Source organism: Camelina sativa, chromosome 9, assembly GCF_000633955.1.
Source record: "Camelina sativa cultivar DH55 chromosome 9, Cs, whole genome shotgun sequence".
Classification (NCBI taxonomy): domain Eukaryota; kingdom Viridiplantae; phylum Streptophyta; class Magnoliopsida; order Brassicales; family Brassicaceae; genus Camelina; species Camelina sativa.
In genome coordinates, this window is record NC_025693.1 from 10,757,942 (window position 1) to 10,777,931 (window position 19,990).

The following is a 19,990-nucleotide window of genomic DNA, read 5'->3' on the forward strand; positions in this document are numbered from 1 at the left end:
CTTCTTGAACCTTTTATATGCTACTTCAAGCAACTCATGTTTGACTTGGCCAGTTTTAAAATACCAAAATAACATTACTATTACATATTTACATGCACCTAACAAATTAAGCGGCGTAAAGAAGCCAACTTAGTCGACGTCATACGCTCCTTCCTACACCAAATATTTCGTGAGGGATTTCTTTCGTAGATGATCGAGTAGTCCATTTGATGGTTTTGTCGGCTAATCAGAAACTTTATAGCTATGGAAAAAAGCGCATAGTTATGTGTTTGCGAGTAAAATATGGTTTTTTTTTTTCTGACCTCAATAAAATATGGTTCAAAAACCAAAATGTTACACTCGAGGAAGATGCATAAGGAAAGTGGTAATTCAGGACAAGAAGCTGAAGATCGATGGATTCCTATGCCGGAAAAGACGATTTTGATAGCAAACAAAAAAATTTTTTTTGGATCTGATCGGAGACTCAGCTCCAGTGGAAGGCAGTGTCGACTCGATCGTTATCCACACCAACATCGTAGTTTACCACGTGTCTAATACGTGTCCCTCTCTCTAAACTTAATTGTGCTCTAGTGTATTTTGTATTAGAATATTTAGGTTAATGATTAGGCTTAAACTTGTTAGGTTCCGTTTTTTCACCTTGTATTTCTCTTTTATGCTGTCCACTGGACTTAATTAATGAAAGTTTGCCGACAAAAAAAAAAGATCATTCAATTTTGTGTCCCTTTTAAAACTCTTTTCTACTTTCTTGTATATGAATTTTATATTATGTTACTATAATAATTTTTTTTTAAAGAACAGAAAATAGATATAGTTTCAGTATTAAAAATATTGCAATCAATTACTAGCCAACATAAATAAGTGAGCAGATTGGCTTCATTACACAAAATTTGAGAGACATTTATAACTGTCCATTTGCAGGTATCGTCATAAATAAAATGTCAAAACAAAACAGCTTCCTAAAGCCTATGGGCACAAGTGGTGAGGGCGAAATATAAGGTTGGTGGTGTACAAGACCCTACTTGGTTGAGGAAGAAGGGATGCTGGTCGTCTACCTGGAAGAGTATTTGTGTTGAGTTACAAGAGGTGGTCTACAAGGGAATTTTTTGGGTGGTTGGAGATGGGACGCAGGTCAAATTTTGGACAGCAAGGTGGTTCACTGATAGACCTTTCGTGGAGTTGGTATCAGGCGAGCTCCCAGTTGGGTATGATATAGTGCGAGCATGTGACCTTTGGCGTGATGGTGTAGGATGGTGTCTGACAAATATTGTGCCATATGTTTCTGAGAACCTAAGACTAGAGATAGCAGCGGTGGTTTTAGACAAGGTCACTGGAGCAAATCTGCCTATAATTTGTCAACCAGGGTGGAGGCTCCGACTCAAAACATGGGGTCCTTTTATTCACAAGTTTGGTGTCTTCGGGCACCAGAACGAGTGCGTGTTGTTGTCTGGCTGGTTGTAAGACAAGTCCTTATGAGGAATACCGAGAGGTTTCACCTTCATATGAGTGATACAGAGGTGTGTTCAGTAGGTAAAGGGGGCATGGAGACTATTTTACATGTCCTTCGGGACTGCCCGGCCATGTCAGGTGTATGGTTGAGGTTGGTTCTTGTGCAGAAACAAATAGTTTTATTTGAGCAGTCTCGTTTGGAATGGATAGCTGGGAACTTAGGTGGAGAGATAGATACGGAGAGTCGGACTTGGCCTACACTTTTTGCTTTGGCTATTTGGTGGGCATGGAAATGGCGGTGTAGTAACATTTTTGGTGAGAACATGGTTTGGCAAGACCGTGTGCAGTTTCTTAAAGATGCTGCAAAAGGAAGTTATTGCTGCGAATGGGGTTAGCCAAAGGAAGCAGGGAGAGAGAGGGGAGAGCTTGATACGATGGTTGTGTCCTCATGGTGGATGGTATAAGATTATTACGGATGGGGCGTCACATGGGAACCCAGGGCCGGCTACGGCGGGAGGAGTGATCCAAAATGAGATTGGAGAGTGGTGTAGTGGCTTTGTTTTAAACATTGGTCGTTGTTCAGCTCATTTGGCCGAACTTTGGGGTGTTTATTATGGCATTTACCTCGCTTGGGAGAAGAAGATAACAAGGTTGTAGTTGGAGGTGGACTCGGAGAAGGTGGTGAGTTTTCTTAAGACATGAATCGGTGAGACGGTTTAGCATGTGTATTTCATGGCTTCTTATCAAAGAACTGGAATGTCTGAGTTAGGCATGTGTAAAGGGAAGCGAATCACCTCGCAGACGGTTTAGCAAACTATGCATTTACTTTGCCTTTGGGCTTTTATGCTTTTAATCGTGTACCTGAGTGTGTTGAACCCTTATTAAGGGAGGACTTGTCAAACTCTGTGAGCTCTCGACTAGTTCGCTTGTAATTTTTTAAGTTGTTTGAATTAATTGAATCGGGAGGCTTTTCTCCCAGTTTCTTACAAAACAAAAAAAAACAAAACAGCTTCCCATTTTCAGAATCTATATAAATATCTACTAATAGATATCATAATTCACAACTTATCTCTACTTTCAATACGCAAACACACAATTTATTACATAACAAAAAAAAAATGTAACTGTATAAACAATCCAGCTTTTTTTAGAATTCAAAGAGAGAAGTTAACTCTTCCGGGATCGGTCTGTCCTTTGCATTTGATTTTAGTTGGTGTTTGGGTGTTTTTCCCGGTAGTTTAACCAAATCCAAAAAAAATCTTAATTATGTTAGTTTAATAAGATGACACATGTTTTCTTTAAAATACACTTATATTATGTTATCAATACTCACTCTTTCAAAATTTATAAAAAAAACCACTAAAATTTTGAAAATTTTCCATATATGTGTGTATGCTTATAAGAATATACACAAATTACCTTTGTATGTGTGTAAAATTTTATATATATTTTATAAATACAGTATAAATACATTTTTAAAACTTTGTAAACCTTTTAAATATTTTAAAACATTATAAATATTTCGATTGAGTCTCCAAGTAGTAATTATTATCTAAAAGTACTACAAATTTAAATCAATATATTTTCTTTGGGAAAAAAACCATATAAAACTTTATAATTTTTTCATATTTAAAAAGAGGTTTTTTTTGAAAATGGATAGATGAAAGGGATATTTTTGAAAAAGGTACACCAAAAGGGATATTTCTCAAAAATTTCCTAAATGATGTTTCTTTTATTATGTTCATGTTTGTTGTAAAACAAAAGTGTACCTTCATGTATTCTAAATTAGATTAATTTTTTTTTTGTGGTAAATCTCCGGGTTGAATTGATCTGAGTGTGTAAATTGTAAGTGATATTTCTAAAGGATTTTATTAATATGTATATGTGTAACTAGAGCCTACTTGCCATGTACATATATTTTTATTTAGTTTATATTTTGTAAATAATTTATTATTTGATGAAAATTAATTCATATTTATAGTAAAATAGATAAATATGAATTATCATTGTTCCATCTTGAAATCATTGTAATATTCATTGTCAAATGGAATCTACTTGCCATGTACATATTTTTATATTTAGTTTGTTTTGTTTAGTGTTTGAAATTCTATTTTTAATTTTTAATTATCATAACAAAAAATTAAGGGATCTAAATACATTATAAGCTATTATACGATATGATTAGTCACATTGTTCCTAATTATTTAATTATTTCACACAATCTTACTTAAATCAACTTGATTTTATATGTCAAATATTCTAATATTAATAGTGTTGAAAAATAATTAAATGAGGATTTAACCCGTGTTAGCACCAATTTAATGATACTTTATTAATTCAAATATGTCTTCTTTACAACTCATCTACTATATAACCATATCATATTGTATTGCAAACTTTTTTAATTTTACATATTTGTAATATTTTAAAATTTTATTAAGTTTATATATGTTAATTACAATATTTAAATAAATATGAATCAAAGTTTTTTTTACGTTAAGAATCAAAGCTTACAGATATTAGAAAACAAAATGAGAATCAAATTATTGTTTTCTTTGTTTACAAATGATTCAGAGATAGAATGTGTGGTTAAATATATAATTATGTTTCCATATTGATTTTGCTGTAATTTTTTTAGTTAGAAAGAAATGTAAAAATTTTAGGAAATAAAATCTGAAGTAGTGCTATTTTTGGAAGTTTTTGAGGGGTTAATGTTATAAATAAAAATTTAAATAAAGAGAACTAAAAGGGTATAACATGTAATTAAAAAATCTATATATATAAAGTTACCTTTTCCTCTCTTTTGGTGCAGCCAGGTCAGCACTTTTTCTTTAATATTTTGGGTTTTTCGGATTGGACTTAGCCCAAAGTTTTTGCAGAGAAAATTCAGGCCCAGCAGTTTTTCTATCTTATTCATTAAACCTCTCTTCTCCGCACTGTCGACGACGCTCCATCTCCACCGGTTGCTCTTCTCCTTAACTCACGATCCATGCCATTTCATCATCTCATGCGAATTGAAGTCTTCTAGTCCTCTGGCAAGAACATCCGCCGTGCGCTTAAGGATCTCGTCGGATCTGCTGATTCTGGCGGCGTTCTTGTCGCGTTCATTACAGCGGACACAGGACGAGGTTGCCCGCTGAGACTGGTGAAGACGATGATACTTGCTACGACGAGTGTATTGTTCCTTGCACGTGAATTTAGAGGAGAATCGAGAAGCAACCCAACACTAATCCATGGTCAATGATTCAATCTCTCTTTGGATGCTCCAATCTCTTTCTATTCGTACGATTTTTTTTTTCAAATGGCAAACGGCTTAAGCTGCATCTCCATGAATCGATTAGGTTTAGTTCAACTAGTTTAGCATAGTTTAATTAAGGTTAGATTCACAAGATCGGTTCATGCTGTATGACAATACTATGGTTTTAAGTCTGGTATAACTGTATTGGGTCTGGTTTGGAATGGGAATTATTTATGATTATTGTAAGATACAATTGATAGATTATGTCATCNATTTTGTATTTGAAAACATTATTTAAAAGCTTTATTAACTCTGGAGCCTTGTGGATTTTGTTGCAGATGGTTTCCGACAATAAATCCCCAGAAAAATTCTTATTTAGGTGAGTGTCCTTTAGCCAAAACTGGTTCAAAGTTGACTCTTGCATTTTTTGGTCTATTCTTCTTTTCTTATTAGATGTTCAATTGTTGGTGCAGATGATTTAGTACTTGTGGACAAAATTTGCCTCAAGGATTACAAGTTTGTGCGTGGTGATGTTGTAGTGTTCATGTATGTTCCTTATGCCAAACCACGTTTGAGTCATCCTTTGACAAGAACTATATAATGAGTCTTAGTTGATTACATGTAATGTTAGTCTCCACTCTCCTGTTAATGTCTTATCCTTGATGGTTACAGTATTCTTAATCACATATTAACATAGATTTTGAATGTAGATGATGGATATGATAATGTGGTCTGGCCACCCAAAGAGTTAGCAAGATTGGTCGATAAAGCTAATTGAGAAGAAGAAGAAGGAGAATGACATGGTATGTTTCTTCCTTTTCCAAAAGAAAACTCCCTTCTTCATGTTACATTTTTTATTTAATCTCAAATCAGAATTAGTCATCACGTCTCAATGATAACAAACCGTGAACACATTCTTGTATTGGAACAATGGTTTTAGCTCATATAGTAATTTTTAGCCTCATTGTGGCTCCGATTTTATGTTTATTTCAGGTGTGGCAAACGGCTTCTCTTTACCATTTGGTTCACACTGCAGCTCTTCTTTCTGCACCTAGCACCAAATATCCCAACATTGTAAGCTTTCTCTTGTGTGTCATGTTTCTTGCTTGAAGTTCAAGCTATCGAGACCTGACAGTAGCTCCCAAAAGTTAATAACCTCCGTCGTCAGCTCAGACTTACCAACCATTATCTCCTTACCATTGATAGTAAATCTCTCAGGCGGAGTCATTGGAGATATAGCGGAGGAGGAAGGAGGCGGAGGAAGAGAAGGTGAAGAAGAGTCGAGATTGAGAAGACCATAAGTAGTTGAAGTTAGCTTAACGAAATGGTGGCTTAAGGTGGAGGCATTGAGCTGAGAAGAGAAGGTTTCATCGGTCGGATTTAGGAGACACAACCACCCATCACCGGAGATTTCGAGGATTTCTCAACGTCGACGGAGGAAACAAAAAAAAAAAGCACACAAAATTGAGTGAGAGAGACGGCGATGATGAAAAAGTGAAAAATGAGATTTTTAGATAAAAAGGCAAAATAACAAAACTGCTAATTAGATAATAAAAAACTTTTTGTTTATAAAAATTACAAAGTTAGAGATGTGACAATGCACGTGGCTCTTAATGTCCATATTATTTCTTGAACGAAACCGTTTGTGTGTGTGTACACACTATTTAATTCTTAACGAAACAGTTTGAGATATTTTTTTTTGTTTGCTTAATAGTTTGAAAAGCTTATTCTTTGAATTAGGATTAAGAATCCAAAACAAACAATTTTGGTTAGAGTAAAAGGAACCAGAAGGTCATTTTTAATATATTTCGTTAGGATGAGGTTAGACATTAGGAGTTAAACCAAAATCAACAAGTTCATGATAGATAGTTATGGTAATGAAGAAAAAAAAAACAGAATTGTAAGTAATTGAGATTTTAAAACATTTGTCATCAAAAACCACAAACTCATTACTCCAAACACAAAAGCGTTTAGAAAAATACTACACCCACAGGTTACTAAGTAAAAAAACATATAATAAAAACATTTCCTACAACCACATCTAATAAAACCAAATAACAATGAAACGACAAAATGAAAAATAATTTTAATAAACCACAACTAACGACTAAAGCAAGACAAAAAAAATTACTATACAAAACTTAACTTCTAATTCTATATTTAATGAAAACGAAAAAAGATAATGATGATTTAAATAAATTTTAAATTTTAAAAATAGACTACATTATACAAACTAGAAAAATACACCAAAAAATAAACAAACAAAAGTGCAAAGGATAAAATGAGAACAATATAACTAGATAGAAAGAGGAAAAATACATAACCAAATAACAAACTACCAAAACAACCAAAATAAAAAAAACCTCATCTAACTTCCGCGCACGGATCAAATGCTAGTGTTAATATATATTATAAATGTACTTGTAAACCGGAAAGGTACATTTCAGATAATCTCAAAACCCAATAAAAATCTCAAAACAAACAAAGGTATTTTCTCAAGACCTGCAGCTTTTCTTCATCCATAGGCCCAATTAGCTTCTCAAGCCTAATTACAATAAAACCTCTATAAATTAATAAAGTCGGGATCATGAAATTTTATTAATTTATAGAGGTTTTAATTTATCAATAAATTAATAATTATTAAATTATAGAGAGACTTTCCTAATTTGGTAAAAAATATTAAAAATAAGATTTAATCTTTATAACTAATATTTTTATAAAATCAATTACAATAAAAATAACAATTATCATGTTTTGAAGATAGCACTCAAAGATTTTTATATAGTAAAAATATTATAAATAAACTTTAATAAAAATTAATATATAGATATATACATATATTTAGATAATTTTATATAATTATTAATTTATATTATTGATAGGACCATATATTTATAAAGGAGTTTCAAAAAAATATTATTTTATTATATTATCGAATAGTATCCAAAATTACACTAGTATTATAGAGATTATTAATTTACCGAGTATTAACTTATAGAGGTGTATATGTTTCATCGACTCGATTCCTCCGCACCGGTGATTGGGTCGCAATGCTTGCGACGGGGCTCACTCTATCTTATCCCCTCTCTTTCAAAACCCAAAATCTCAAGCTCTTATCTCTTTACACGGATTCGTCTCCTCAGTCAATCGCTCGTAAGGTGCTTGCTCCAATTTCTTATTTAAATTTGCATTGCTTCACTGTACATATCGTGATATATATTTTTTTTAATTGGGTATCTACAGTTGATTAAGGAATCGAAGTTATCAAGAGTTTTCAGTCGAAAGATACAAATCGTAGACTATGCTTCATTAGTTCAAATCTTAAGCCAGAGAAGATTGCCTGAAGTAGCTCATGAGATCTTTATCCAGACGAAATCAGATAACTTGTTGCCAAATTACAGAACCCTTTGTGCTCTAATGCTTTGTTTTGCCGAGAATGGGTTTGTTCTTGGAGCAAGTACGATTTGGGATGAGATGTTAAACAGCTCTTTCGAGCCTGATCTCTTTCTCATANAAATCAAGAAAGAAAATGTGGATCTTGTAAGAATATATATTTTACATATCTGTGTTTNATCTCTGCTTATGTGAAGGTTGGTTGTTTTGATGAAGTTGCCAAAATCATCAAGGATGTAGATGCAAGGTACTCTAAGCTGCTTCCGGTTGTGTATTCACTTGCTATATCCTGTTTCGGAGAGAATGGTCAGTTTCAACTGATGGAGGGAATTATAGAGGAATTGGATTCAAAGGGAATGCCGTTAGATTGTGCCACTGCTAGTGCGGTCGTCAGATACTATAGTTATTTCGGTACTTTAGATAAGATGGAGCAGGCTTATGGCCGGCTTAGGAAGTTTGGGATTGTGATGGAGGAAGAAGAGATGAGAGCTGTGTTGCTAGCATATTTAAAACAAAGGAAGTTTTATCGGCTCCGTGAGTTTTTGTCAGATGTTGGCCTCTGTAGAAGAAACCTGGGGAATCTGTTACGGAATTCTGTATTACTTTCATATGCAGCTGACTTTAAGATGAAAAGCTTGCAGAGAGAGTTTATTGGAATGCTTGATGCTGGTTTCACTCCTGACCTTACCACCTTTAACATTCGCGCCCTTGCCTTTTCTAGAATGGCTCTCTTCTGGGATCTACATCTCACTCTTGAACATATGAGACGTTTGAACATTGTTCCAGATCTTGTGACTCTCGGATGTGTGGTTGATGCATACATGGATAGGCGACTAGCAAGAAATTTGGAGTTTGTATACAACCGAATGAACTTGGACGATTCTCCTGCTGTCTTAACTGATCCCCTTGCATTTCAAGTACTGGGAAAAGGGGATTTCCATCTTAGCTCAGAAGCTGTTTTGGAGTTCAGTCCACGGAAAAACTGGACGTATAGAATGCTCATTGGAGTTTATCTCAAGAAAAAGTTGCGGAGAGATCAGATTTTCTGGAATTACTAGCTATGCCTGCCACCTCTTTTCTGCAGAGACTGTCATGCTTTGCTCCTTATCACAATCCTGATGGTTTGAAACATTGAGGCTTGTGAGTCTTCTTGCAACTAGATTTACATTTATATCCTATATGCCTGTATTTAGTGGTTTATGGTTAAATACATAGGTATATATTACAAAGTACAGGCGCATATGCACATATTTACATTATTGCATAATTTGCATTATACCAAGTATTTGGCTTCCCCTTTTTTTGTTTCTTCTTTGAATTGATGGATCATACCTACATTATATGTATTAATGGATTTCTATACTTTTTCTCTATTTCTTTTGGTAAATAAGATTTCATGTAAAAATAAGATATAATAATGTTACAAAAGCTTCAGGAAAGCAATCGATATCAATTATAGTTATATTGTTTTTATATAAAAGCTATTAAAAACAGTTTCGAGGACAACTATATTATTTTGGGTGGTGAATATGTTGATCATCTAGGACTACTAGATCACAATCCAAAGTATATCTATAGGCTGTTTACTACTTAAATTAACTTCAACTATTTTCTTTTACTTGGTATCGGAAGAGTTGTGGACCTTCGACATATTGACTCCTCGAAAGTAAATTTGGGCAATTTACGTTAAAATAGAAGCCTAAATTTATGATGGACTATTTTTAGAAAGCTTAACTGAAATGTACGAATATAGACAGAAAGAATGAAGCGAAAGATAAGGTGAGCCACTGAACCTGCTGAAAGAGAAGAAAAAGCTCCGAGAATAAAGATGGATCGCTGGTGAGGGTTTTAAATGTAACACAACAAGGGTTATTGTGAGTGTGTTCTTGTTTTGTATTTCTTTTTTTTCACTAGGTATCTTGTATAAGACGCTTCTTCTTCTCTCTCCCTCCCTCTTATGGTCTCCTCTTAAAAGTGTCTTGCATGACCTGTTAGGAGAGGGTATAAGAGCAAGGAGAGAAGGAAGAAGTCGATTCTTCCTTCGGATATATATAACTTCTTATATCCTTATTAATTATTTTTAGATCGACTTCGATCATATCTCTCTTTTAAGGAAGAAAAATGGCATCTGAGATCTCGTGGGACGAAATCAAGAAAGAAAATGTGGATCTTGTAAGAATATATATTTTACATATTTGTGGTTTTTTGGTATAAACCACAGTTTTGAACCAGCTAAATTGGTCTTGTGGAAATTCTAACATTAGAACTATTTTGGTGACAATTTTAGGAGCGGATCCCTGTTGAAGAAGTGTTTGAGCAACTAAAATGCTCAAAAGAAGGTTTGTCAAGCGATGAAGGAAAGAAGAGGCTTGAGATATTTGGGGCAAACAAGCTTGAAGAGAAATCAGAGAACAAGTTTTTGAAATTCTTGGGGTTCATGTGGAATCCTCTCTCATGGGTTATGGAGTCTGCTGCAATCATGGCCATTGTTTTAGCAAACGGAGGAGGAAAGCCACCGGATTGGCAAGATTTTATTGGTATTATGGTGTTGCTTATCATCAACTCCACCATCAGTTTCATCGAGGAAAATAATGCTGGCAATGCCGCTGCAGCTCTCATGGCCAATCTTGCCCCTAAGACTAAGGTAGGCAAATTTTTAGCAATACAACTGCACATTCTTTTTTTTTTTGTTATCTAGTGTATGATGTTTGATTGTAGGTGTTGAGAGATGGAAAATGGGGGGAGCAAGAAGCTGCAATCTTGGTTCCGGGTGATCTGATAAGCATCAAATTGGGTGACATTGTTCCTGCTGATGCTCGTCTTCTCCAGGGAGATCCTCTCAAAATTGACCAATCGGCTCTTACCGGTGAATCCCTTCCAGTCACCAAACACCCTGGAGATGAAGTATTCTCAGGATCAACCTGCAAGCAAGGTGAGATTGAGGCTGTTGTGATTGCTACAGGTGTCCACACCTTCTTTGGCAAGGCTGCTCATCTTGTTGACAGCACCAACAATGTTGGCCATTTCCAAAAGGTACTTGAGACATGAACAACTTTTTTGGATACTGTAACAATTGGTCTTCTGTATAGGCTCTTACAGTTGGTTTTCGTTCAGGTATTGACTTCAATTGGTAACTTCTGTATATGCTCAATTGGATTGGGGATGTTGATTGAGATATTGATTATGTACCCTATCCAACACCGCACATACAGAGACGGCATTGATAATCTATTGGTACTTTTGATCGGAGGAATCCCGATTGCCATGCCAACAGTTTTGTCTGTAACAATGGCTATTGGGTCACATAGACTCTCTCAACAAGGTGCCATCACCAAGAGGATGACTGCAATTGAAGAAATGGCTGGAATGGATGTTCTCTGCAGTGATAAAACNTGAATATGTTGATCATCTAGGACTACTAGATCACAATCCAAAGTATATCTATAGGCTGTTTACTACTTAAATTAACTTCAACTATTTTCTTTTACTTGGTATCGGAAGAGTTGTGGACCTTCGACATATTGACTCCTCGAAAGTAAATTTGGGCAATTTACGTTAAAATAGAAGCCTAAATTTATGATGGACTATTTTTAGAAAGCTTAACTGAAATGTACGAATATAGACAGAAAGAATGAAGCGAAAGATAAGGTGAGCCACTGAACCTGCTGAAAGAGAAGAAAAAGCTCCGAGAATAAAGATGGATCGCTGGTGAGGGTTTTAAATGTAACACAACAAGGGTTATTGTGAGTGTGTTCTTGTTTTGTATTTCTTTTTTTTCACTAGGTATCTTGTATAAGACGCTTCTTCTTCTCTCTCCCTCCCTCTTATGGTCTCCTCTTAAAAGTGTCTTGCATGACCTGTTAGGAGAGGGTATAAGAGCAAGGAGAGAAGGAAGAAGTCGATTCTTCCTTCGGATATATATAACTTCTTATATCCTTATTAATTATTTTTAGATCGACTTCGATCATATCTCTCTTTTAAGGAAGAAAAATGGCATCTGAGATCTCGTGGGACGAAATCAAGAAAGAAAATGTGGATCTTGTAAGAATATATATTTTACATATTTGTGGTTTTTTGGTATAAACCACAGTTTTGAACCAGCTAAATTGGTCTTGTGGAAATTCTAACATTAGAACTATTTTGGTGACAATTTTAGGAGCGGATCCCTGTTGAAGAAGTGTTTGAGCAACTAAAATGCTCAAAAGAAGGTTTGTCAAGCGATGAAGGAAAGAAGAGGCTTGAGATATTTGGGGCAAACAAGCTTGAAGAGAAATCAGAGAACAAGTTTTTGAAATTCTTGGGGTTCATGTGGAATCCTCTCTCATGGGTTATGGAGTCTGCTGCAATCATGGCCATTGTTTTAGCAAACGGAGGAGGAAAGCCACCGGATTGGCAAGATTTTATTGGTATTATGGTGTTGCTTATCATCAACTCCACCATCAGTTTCATCGAGGAAAATAATGCTGGCAATGCCGCTGCAGCTCTCATGGCCAATCTTGCCCCTAAGACTAAGGTAGGCAAATTTTTAGCAATACAACTGCACATTCTTTTTTTTTTTGTTATCTAGTGTATGATGTTTGATTGTAGGTGTTGAGAGATGGAAAATGGGGGGAGCAAGAAGCTGCAATCTTGGTTCCGGGTGATCTGATAAGCATCAAATTGGGTGACATTGTTCCTGCTGATGCTCGTCTTCTCCAGGGAGATCCTCTCAAAATTGACCAATCGGCTCTTACCGGTGAATCCCTTCCAGTCACCAAACACCCTGGAGATGAAGTATTCTCAGGATCAACCTGCAAGCAAGGTGAGATTGAGGCTGTTGTGATTGCTACAGGTGTCCACACCTTCTTTGGCAAGGCTGCTCATCTTGTTGACAGCACCAACAATGTTGGCCATTTCCAACAGGTACTTGAAAAATGAACAACTTTTTTGGATACTGTAACAATTGTTCTGTCTGTCTAGGCTCTTACAGTTGGTTTTTGTTCAGGTTTTGACTTCAATTGGTAACTTCTGTATATGCTCAATTGGATTGGGGATGTTGATTGAGATATTGATTATGTACCCTATCCAACACCGCACATACAGAGACGGCATTGATAATCTATTGGTACTTTTGATCGGAGGAATCCCGATTGCCATGCCAACAGTTTTGTCTGTAACAATGGCTATTGGGTCACATAGACTCTCTCAACAAGGTGCCATCACCAAGAGGATGACTGCAATTGAAGAAATGGCTGGAATGGATGTTCTCTGCAGTGATAAAACTGGAACTCTAACCCTTAACAAGCTCTCCGTCGACAAGTCCTTGATTGAAGTGTTCCCAACGAACATGGATACTGATTCAGTTGTATTGATGGCTGCAAGAGCCTCCAGGATTGAAAACCAAGATGCCATTGACGCTTCCATCGTCGGAATGTTGGGTGATCCAAAAGAGGTACATACTTTTTTTTGTGAAATTTGGATTCATTTATAAGTTAATTACTCTTTTATATATCCTCATTATTATTATTTTTTGATGATATAAATAGGCGAGAGCAGGAATCACAGAGGTGCATTTCTTGCCCTTTAACCCTGTAGATAAACGTACAGCCATCACATACATCGATGAAAGCGGAGACTGGCATCGGAGCAGCAAAGGAGCTCCTGAGCAGGTAATGAAACTATGATGCTTGATTTTTATTTTTAATGTAACTTATAAGTATATCTTTTATCTGATACCATTAGCTTGTTTCTGTAACGTTATTTATTACTAGATCATTGAACTCTGCAATCTCCAAGGAGAGACTAAAAGAAAAGCACATGAAGTTATAGATGGTTTTGCAGAACGTGGGCTTCGTTCTCTTGGTGTTGCTCAACAGGTATATCATAGTTAGACTCATCACGTAATGGACAGAAATATCTTTGGTTCTATCTAAAAGAGTTGACGAAAATTCTTTTTGTTTTTTTTTTGATACAAATGCAGACTGTGCCTGAAAAGACTAAAGAAAGTGATGGTAGTCCTTGGGAGTTCGTTGGTTTGTTGCCACTCTTTGACCCGCCAAGACATGACAGTGCGGAAACTATTAGACGAGCCCTTGAGCTTGGTGTCAATGTAAAGATGATTACTGGTGACCAACTTGCCATTGGTATTGAGACTGGCCGTAGGCTTGGCATGGGAACCAACATGTACCCATCCACTTCACTCCTTAACAATTCAAAGGATGAATCATTAGTTGGCATCCCTGTCGATGAGCTCATTGAGAAAGCTGATGGATTCGCTGGAGTTTTCCCAGGTAATATATTGAAATAGTCAATGTTATAACTAGTTGTTGACCAATAATAATAATAATAATTCTTCAGTTACATTGTTCTAATTTGGTTTACACAGAGCACAAGTATGAAATCGTAAAGAAGCTACAAGAGAGGAAGCACATTTGTGGGATGACTGGAGATGGTGTAAACGATGCTCCGGCTTTGAAGAAAGCGGATATCGGAATCGCAGTGGCAGATGCTACTGATGCGGCGAGAAGTGCCTCAGACATTGTTCTAACGGAACCAGGACTAAGCGTGATAGTGAGTGCCGTACTGACAAGTCGCGCTATCTTCCAGAGGATGAAGAACTACACAATCTACGCTGTTTCTATCACTATCCGTATTGTTTTGGGATTCATGCTTGTGGCTTTGATCTGGAGATTTGATTTTGCACCTTTCATGGTCTTGATTATCGCAATCCTAAATGATGGAACCATCATGACAATCTCTAAGGACAGGGTTAAGCCTTCCCCGGTGCCAGATTCTTGGAAGCTCAATGAGATTTTTGCCACTGGCGTTGTTCTAGGAACCTACATGGCTCTTACCACTGTGCTCTTTTTCTGGCTAGCTCATGATACTGACTTCTTTAGCGTAAGTAGTATTACAATATCACAATCAACAACATTATGTTATTATTAGACTTGTTTTTTTAATATTAAATTTCAGAGAACATTTGGGGTGAGGTCCATTCAAGGCAATGAGGAAGAGCTTATGGCAGCTTTATACCTTCAAGTGAGCATTATTAGTCAAGCACTTATCTTTGTCACCAGATCAAGGAGTTGGTCATTCGTTGAACGACCTGGGTTTTTGCTCATAATAGCCTTTATTATAGCACAATTGGTTAGTAGCTTTTCTTGGTTCCATATTGTTATCCATTTTAATCATTAGCGTCTGAGACATGTGTCGGTTTTATGCAACAAACAAGGTGGCTACATTGATCGCTGTGTACGCAAACTGGGGATTTGCAAGAATTATAGGTTGTGGGTGGGGATGGGCTGGAGTCATATGGGTATACAGTATCATTACTTACATTCCTCTTGACATCCTCAAGTTCATCATCCGTTACGCCCTCACTGGCAAGGCTTGGGATAACATGATCCAACAGAAAGTGAGCAAATCTCGAATTTTTTCTTTTTTCGGAAAATTTACCTCAAATGCATATTAGTTGTCAGCGTCATAGCTGTTTAATCTTTTGCAGACTGCTTTCACAACAAAGAAAGATTATGGAAAAGGAGAGAGGGAGGCTCAATGGGCACTAGCTCAACGTACACTCCATGGCCTACCACCCCCTGAAGCAATGTTCCATGACAAGAACCACGAGCTCTCTGAAATAGCAGAGCAGGCTAAGAGGCGTGCCGAAGTTGCTAGGTAATAAACTTAATTTATCATTGTTAAATTTCTTACAAAATGTAATTGGACAGACCAACCAATCTAACAAGGTATCGTTTCTTGTTTGTAGGCTGAGAGAGCTTCACACTCTAAAGGGTCATGTTGAATCTGTAGTGAAGCTCAAGGGGCTTGACATTGATACCATTCAACAACACTACACTGTTTAATTATTTCTAAGATTACACCCTAATGAGTACCAAAATAAGCTATTTATTCTCCTTATATTGTTCTTAAACTTACATGTAACGAAAAGAGAGCAACAAAATGAGATATAACATATTTTTCCGTTGGATGAAATTTAATAATACCTAGTTACTTACAAAAGTTCTTTCTTTTCTTCCATTTCATCTTTTTTTTTTTGTCCAACTACAGTAAATAGATATCCGACCTTTTACCATTCGAGTATATGATATACTTTCAATAATCGACCTTCAATGTATATTAATCTGCAAAAACACTTAGAGGGGTATTCAATTTGATATTTTACAAGATTTTATGGAATTTTAATATTTTAGAATTTTTAAAAATTTAAGTGAATTTTTAGTAGTTTTTTCTAAGAAATATATATATATTTTTTCTCTCAAAAACCTAATCGCCGTCGCCAAGACCTAATTCTGAATATTACCGTTTACGTGGCCCGTCCTTCTGACGGTGGCCCCATGTATGTTTAGTCTTCAGCTTAGTTTTTTTTTTGACCCATTGAACTATGAAATAATCTAATTTATCCACAGATCTGGATTTCCTGATGGTCAACCCAAAATATTACTCTCTCTTGTCCCGGATTTACCCATTGTTGAAACTTCATGCTCATAACTTCGATTTACGTCGCTGTAAGCAAACCCTGCTATAACAGATAGAAACAATTTGAAAGCCAGACAGATACAAACAAACTGATTGGCGTTTTGTTGGTATGTTTCTGATTTTTTATAGGGTCTTTGAACTTACCAACAGTTTGAAAACAGCCTTCATACCAAGTATAACAATGATCCAAACTCTTTGGCTGTACTCAATGCTGCCACACATTTCAAATTGCATCAGGTAAGTATAAATGTACAAACCTCTGGAATATTGTTTTGTTTTTTTTCCCTGAGTCTTGATTGGCATGCTTTCGATCATCAACAGTGAGCTGCACACGTTTATTCAAAAGCCCGGAGGGTTCATGGTTTTAAGGACACAGTTTATTCAAGCTTAAGGTGAGACCGTTTTTTCCCAATGAAACACTTCTGATTAAATCTTCACCATCTTTTTTTTTTTGTTGCTTATTCCATCTGAGAAACAAAGGAGAAAATCAATGTCCATTTAATAGACACGAAGGCACATTGTTGAAGCTCCCACTATAATTATATTTGTAAACTTGTTATTAACGAGGGTTTATACTGTGGAAACATGGCTCCAAGGATTCAGAGACCGTGGGAGCAGAAGGGGCTGGAGCTAATCACTGATTTGGTATGTTGTTTTTTTAAACCATTGTCCAGCTTGTTTTAAGTTTTAAACCAAACCATGTGATGTGACACACCTAGAGGCTCTGAAAGATATGTATATTTTAAAAACATTCAGTAATTAGTACCAACTAGATATTAGAAGATTTAATCGTAAAAGCTATGGTATAAAAGCTGTAAACCCTAAATTGTTTATCATCATTCATTACTTTGCATTAAAAAAAAAAGACTGAAACAGGATAAACCTAATTCACCAAGTCACATACTCACAATCGAGTCCTCACAAGTCACGAGTTACGACTCCAATCCTCACAAAGGATTTAACTAATTGCGATGGTAAGTTGCTTATGTATTGTCAATAATTCTGTTTGGTACTTGTTATGTGTAGTCTGTAGAGTTTACATTAACATACTTTTAACATTAATCATTCGTTTTATTTTTTAAAGGATTCACATGATTATGGTGATCTGCCATCATCAATAGATTTAGAGTTTCAAAGAGTCATAGATGCTGAAAATGCTGCAAACGAACGTCGTATGTTTGAGAGAGCAGCACCAGAATCATCTAAATCTCATAAAAGAACAACAATTAATATTGATGATGATGATGTCAAAGAAGACAAAGGAAATAGAACATCAAGAGAACCGAAGAAGAGAAAGAATGGAGAACAGTCATCAAAATCTGGTAAAAGAGCTGCAATTGATATTGATGATGATGAAGATGAAGATGATGATGAGGATGTCGAAGGAGAGAAAGTAAAAGGAAAGAAAACATCAACATAACCGAAGAAGAAAAAGCAGTATGCAGATTGCTGGAAGAATTTTACATTGATTAAGAAGACTATTAATGGAAAACTTGAAGATAGAGCGCAACGCAATCACTGCAAGAGGGACTATGCATATGATTCACACAAGAACGGTACAAATTCTTACAACCGTCATATGAAAGCATGTAAGGTTCTGCTTAGTAATGCTGATATTAGTAAGGTGATGCTCAACTCTGAGGCAAGATTACAAGCTAGGAAGATTGATCATATGATTTTTCATGAAATGGTAGCTAAGTGTATCATTCAGCATGATCTCCCATTTGCCTATGTTGAATATGAGAGAGTTAGATCAGTTTGGAAGTATTTGAACGCATATGTAAAGTTTATTAGCTGGAACACAGCTGAAGCAAACGTTTACAAGTTATATGAGAATGAGATAGAGAATTTGAAGAGAGAATTAGCTCACCTTCCAGGGAGGATTAGCTTCACTTCTGATTTGTGGACTGCAATCCCTCATGAGGGCTACATGTGTCTAACAACACATTATGTTGACAGGAACTGGAAATTAAACAGCAAGATTATTGTGTTCTATGCTTTTCCGCCTCCACATTCAGGTATGCACATAGGAATGGAGATTCTAGAGAAATGGAAGGATTGGGGAATTGAGAAAAAGTGTTTTCCATCACGTTAGACAATGCTACTAACAATGACACAACACAAGAGATTCTGAAATCTCAGCTTATGTTGAGGAATGATTTGTTGTGTGGAGGAGACATTTTCATGTGCGATGCGCAGCACATATTCTCAACATCATTGTTCAGATTGGCCTGAAGGATATAGATGATACATTAGAAAAGATCAGAGAGAGTATCAAATATGTTCAAGCTTATGGAAAATGTGAGATATTGTTTGCAAAATGTGTTGAAGTTGTTGGTCTACAGTTGAAAGCGTGGTTGATTATGGATATGAGAACTAGATGGAACTCAACATACAAGATGCTTGATAGGACTCTCAAGTATCGAGCTGCCTTTGGTAATCTCAAAGTCATTGATGGGAGAAACTACAAGTTTCACCCTACAGAAGCTGAATGGCACCGTTTGAAGCAGATTTGCGAGTTTTTGGAGCCTTTTGATGAAATCACTAATCTGATCTCAGTTTCATCATATCCAACTTCAAACTTATATTTCATGCAAATTTGGAAGATCAACAATTGGTTAATATCGAATTCACAGAATCAAGATGAAGTCATCAGAAGTATGATTGTCCCAATGAGAGAAAGGTTTGATAAGTATTGGGAAGAGGTTAGTGATGTCTTTGCAATGACTACAATGTTTGATCCAAGGTTGAAGCTAACACAGGTAAATTATTGTTTTGAAAAGAACGAAAAGGGTTCTGCTCAGATAAAGATTAAACATTTGTGGTAAGCTTACTACTCTTTTTGAATCTTATGAGAATAAGTCCATTTTCACATCATCTTCTACAAAGACACGTGAAACTAATCAGAAAACTGATGAGAATGAAGGAAAAAAATGGAGTTTTGGCAACTATGATGTAAGTTCTCAGTCTCTAATGCTATTGGTTTTTAAGTTTTGTTTTGAGAAAAGTGTATAGATGTCTAGCCTTTTTTCTGGTTTAGTTACAGTTTCTTTTTGTTTTATACATTTGCAGATTTTTATGAAATGTTTTGGGTCTTGTTTTATACATTTGCAGGATTTTATAAACTTCCGCAAACAAACTGTTGTTACTAGTGGAAAGTCTTCTTTGGAAATGTATCTAGATGATCCACCGATAGACATGACTCAGTATGAGAGTTTGGATATTTTAAATATTGGAAAGATAACTCTCAACAGTATGGAGAACTGGCGTCAATGGCTTGCGACCTCCCTAGCATACCAATCAAAACAGTAGCATCTGAATCTTCTTTTAGTATTGGAACTCGAGTTTTGAACAAGTATAGAAGCCGCCTTCTCCCAAAAAATATTCAAGCACTAATATGTTGCCGCAATTGGTTAAAAGGGTTTGAAGCATATG

General features: G+C 35.8%; 4 protein-coding genes and 1 long non-coding RNA gene across 13 annotated transcripts; all 5 read left to right on the forward strand.

Annotated features, from left to right (window-relative positions):
• On the forward strand, nt 5,028-6,138 carry LOC104710829. 5 transcript variants are annotated; one of them, XR_755086.2, is made up of 5 exons: nt 5,028-5,063; nt 5,158-5,310; nt 5,395-5,487; nt 5,678-5,758; nt 5,891-6,138. It is a non-coding gene; the product is annotated as an uncharacterized LOC104710829 (long non-coding RNA). The 5 variants fall into 5 exon arrangements; XR_755088.2 differs by having other exon boundaries at nt 5,903-6,138; XR_755087.2 differs by having other exon boundaries at nt 5,158-5,305.
• On the forward strand, nt 7,699-9,485 carry LOC104710830 (pentatricopeptide repeat-containing protein At3g42630-like). The gene is made up of 3 exons (XM_010427489.2): nt 7,699-7,842; nt 7,928-8,201; nt 8,252-9,485. Exons 1-3 carry the CDS (start codon nt 7,735-7,737, stop codon nt 9,133-9,135), a joined length of 1,266 nt encoding a protein of 421 aa, XP_010425791.1. The 5' UTR covers nt 7,699-7,734; the 3' UTR covers nt 9,136-9,485.
• Nucleotides 9,933-11,473, forward strand: LOC104715178 (ATPase 8, plasma membrane-type-like). The gene is made up of 5 exons (XM_010432614.2): nt 9,933-9,951; nt 10,191-10,249; nt 10,365-10,721; nt 10,796-11,110; nt 11,192-11,473. Exons 2-5 carry the CDS (start codon nt 10,199-10,201, stop codon nt 11,471-11,473), a joined length of 1,005 nt encoding a protein of 334 aa, XP_010430916.1. The 5' UTR covers nt 9,933-9,951; nt 10,191-10,198.
• Nucleotides 11,512-16,040, forward strand: LOC104710831 (ATPase 8, plasma membrane-type-like). Of its 5 annotated transcripts, none has more exons than XM_010427491.2 (13): nt 11,512-11,820; nt 12,031-12,118; nt 12,234-12,590; nt 12,665-12,979; nt 13,062-13,508; nt 13,603-13,725; nt 13,828-13,932; nt 14,037-14,346; nt 14,442-14,956; nt 15,032-15,205; nt 15,291-15,473; nt 15,564-15,733; nt 15,825-15,921. In XM_010427491.2, the coding sequence occupies exons 2-13, from the start codon at nt 12,068-12,070 to the stop codon at nt 15,919-15,921; spliced, it is 2,847 nt and encodes a 948-aa protein (XP_010425793.1). In that variant the 5' UTR covers nt 11,512-11,820; nt 12,031-12,067. The 5 variants fall into 5 exon arrangements, with proteins under 5 accessions (XP_010425793.1, XP_010425794.1, XP_019085970.1 ...); XM_010427492.2 differs by having other exon boundaries at nt 11,512-11,785; XM_019230425.1 differs by having other exon boundaries at nt 11,512-11,785; nt 12,060-12,118.
• LOC104715179 (zinc finger BED domain-containing protein RICESLEEPER 1-like) lies at nt 17,141-19,867 on the forward strand. The gene is made up of 5 exons (XM_010432615.1): nt 17,141-17,200; nt 17,640-17,948; nt 18,030-18,573; nt 18,755-19,317; nt 19,670-19,867. Exons 1-5 carry the CDS (start codon nt 17,141-17,143, stop codon nt 19,865-19,867), a joined length of 1,674 nt encoding a protein of 557 aa, XP_010430917.1.

What these genes read in the sequence shown, in the direction of transcription:
- LOC104715179 (XM_010432615.1), top strand. Translation starts at nt 17,141, where the DNA reads ATGGCTCCAAGGATTCAGAGACCGTGGGAGCAGAAGGGGCTGGAGCTA. An exon ending in TGGAGCTAATCACTGATTTG is followed by an intron (nt 17,201 to 17,639) that starts GTATGTTGTTTT and finishes TATTTTTTAAAG; the next exon opens with GATTCACATGATTATGGTGA. An exon ending in CAAGGTTGAAGCTAACACAG is followed by an intron (nt 19,318 to 19,669) that starts GTAAATTATTGT and finishes ATACATTTGCAG; the next exon opens with GATTTTATAAACTTCCGCAA.
- LOC104710831 (XM_010427491.2), top strand. Translation starts at nt 12,068, where the DNA reads ATGGCATCTGAGATCTCGTGGGACGAAATCAAGAAAGAAAATGTGGAT. An exon ending in ATGTTGGCCATTTCCAACAG is followed by an intron (nt 12,980 to 13,061) that starts GTACTTGAAAAA and finishes GTTTTTGTTCAG; the next exon opens with GTTTTGACTTCAATTGGTAA. An exon ending in CTCTTGGTGTTGCTCAACAG is followed by an intron (nt 13,933 to 14,036) that starts GTATATCATAGT and finishes ATACAAATGCAG; the next exon opens with ACTGTGCCTGAAAAGACTAA.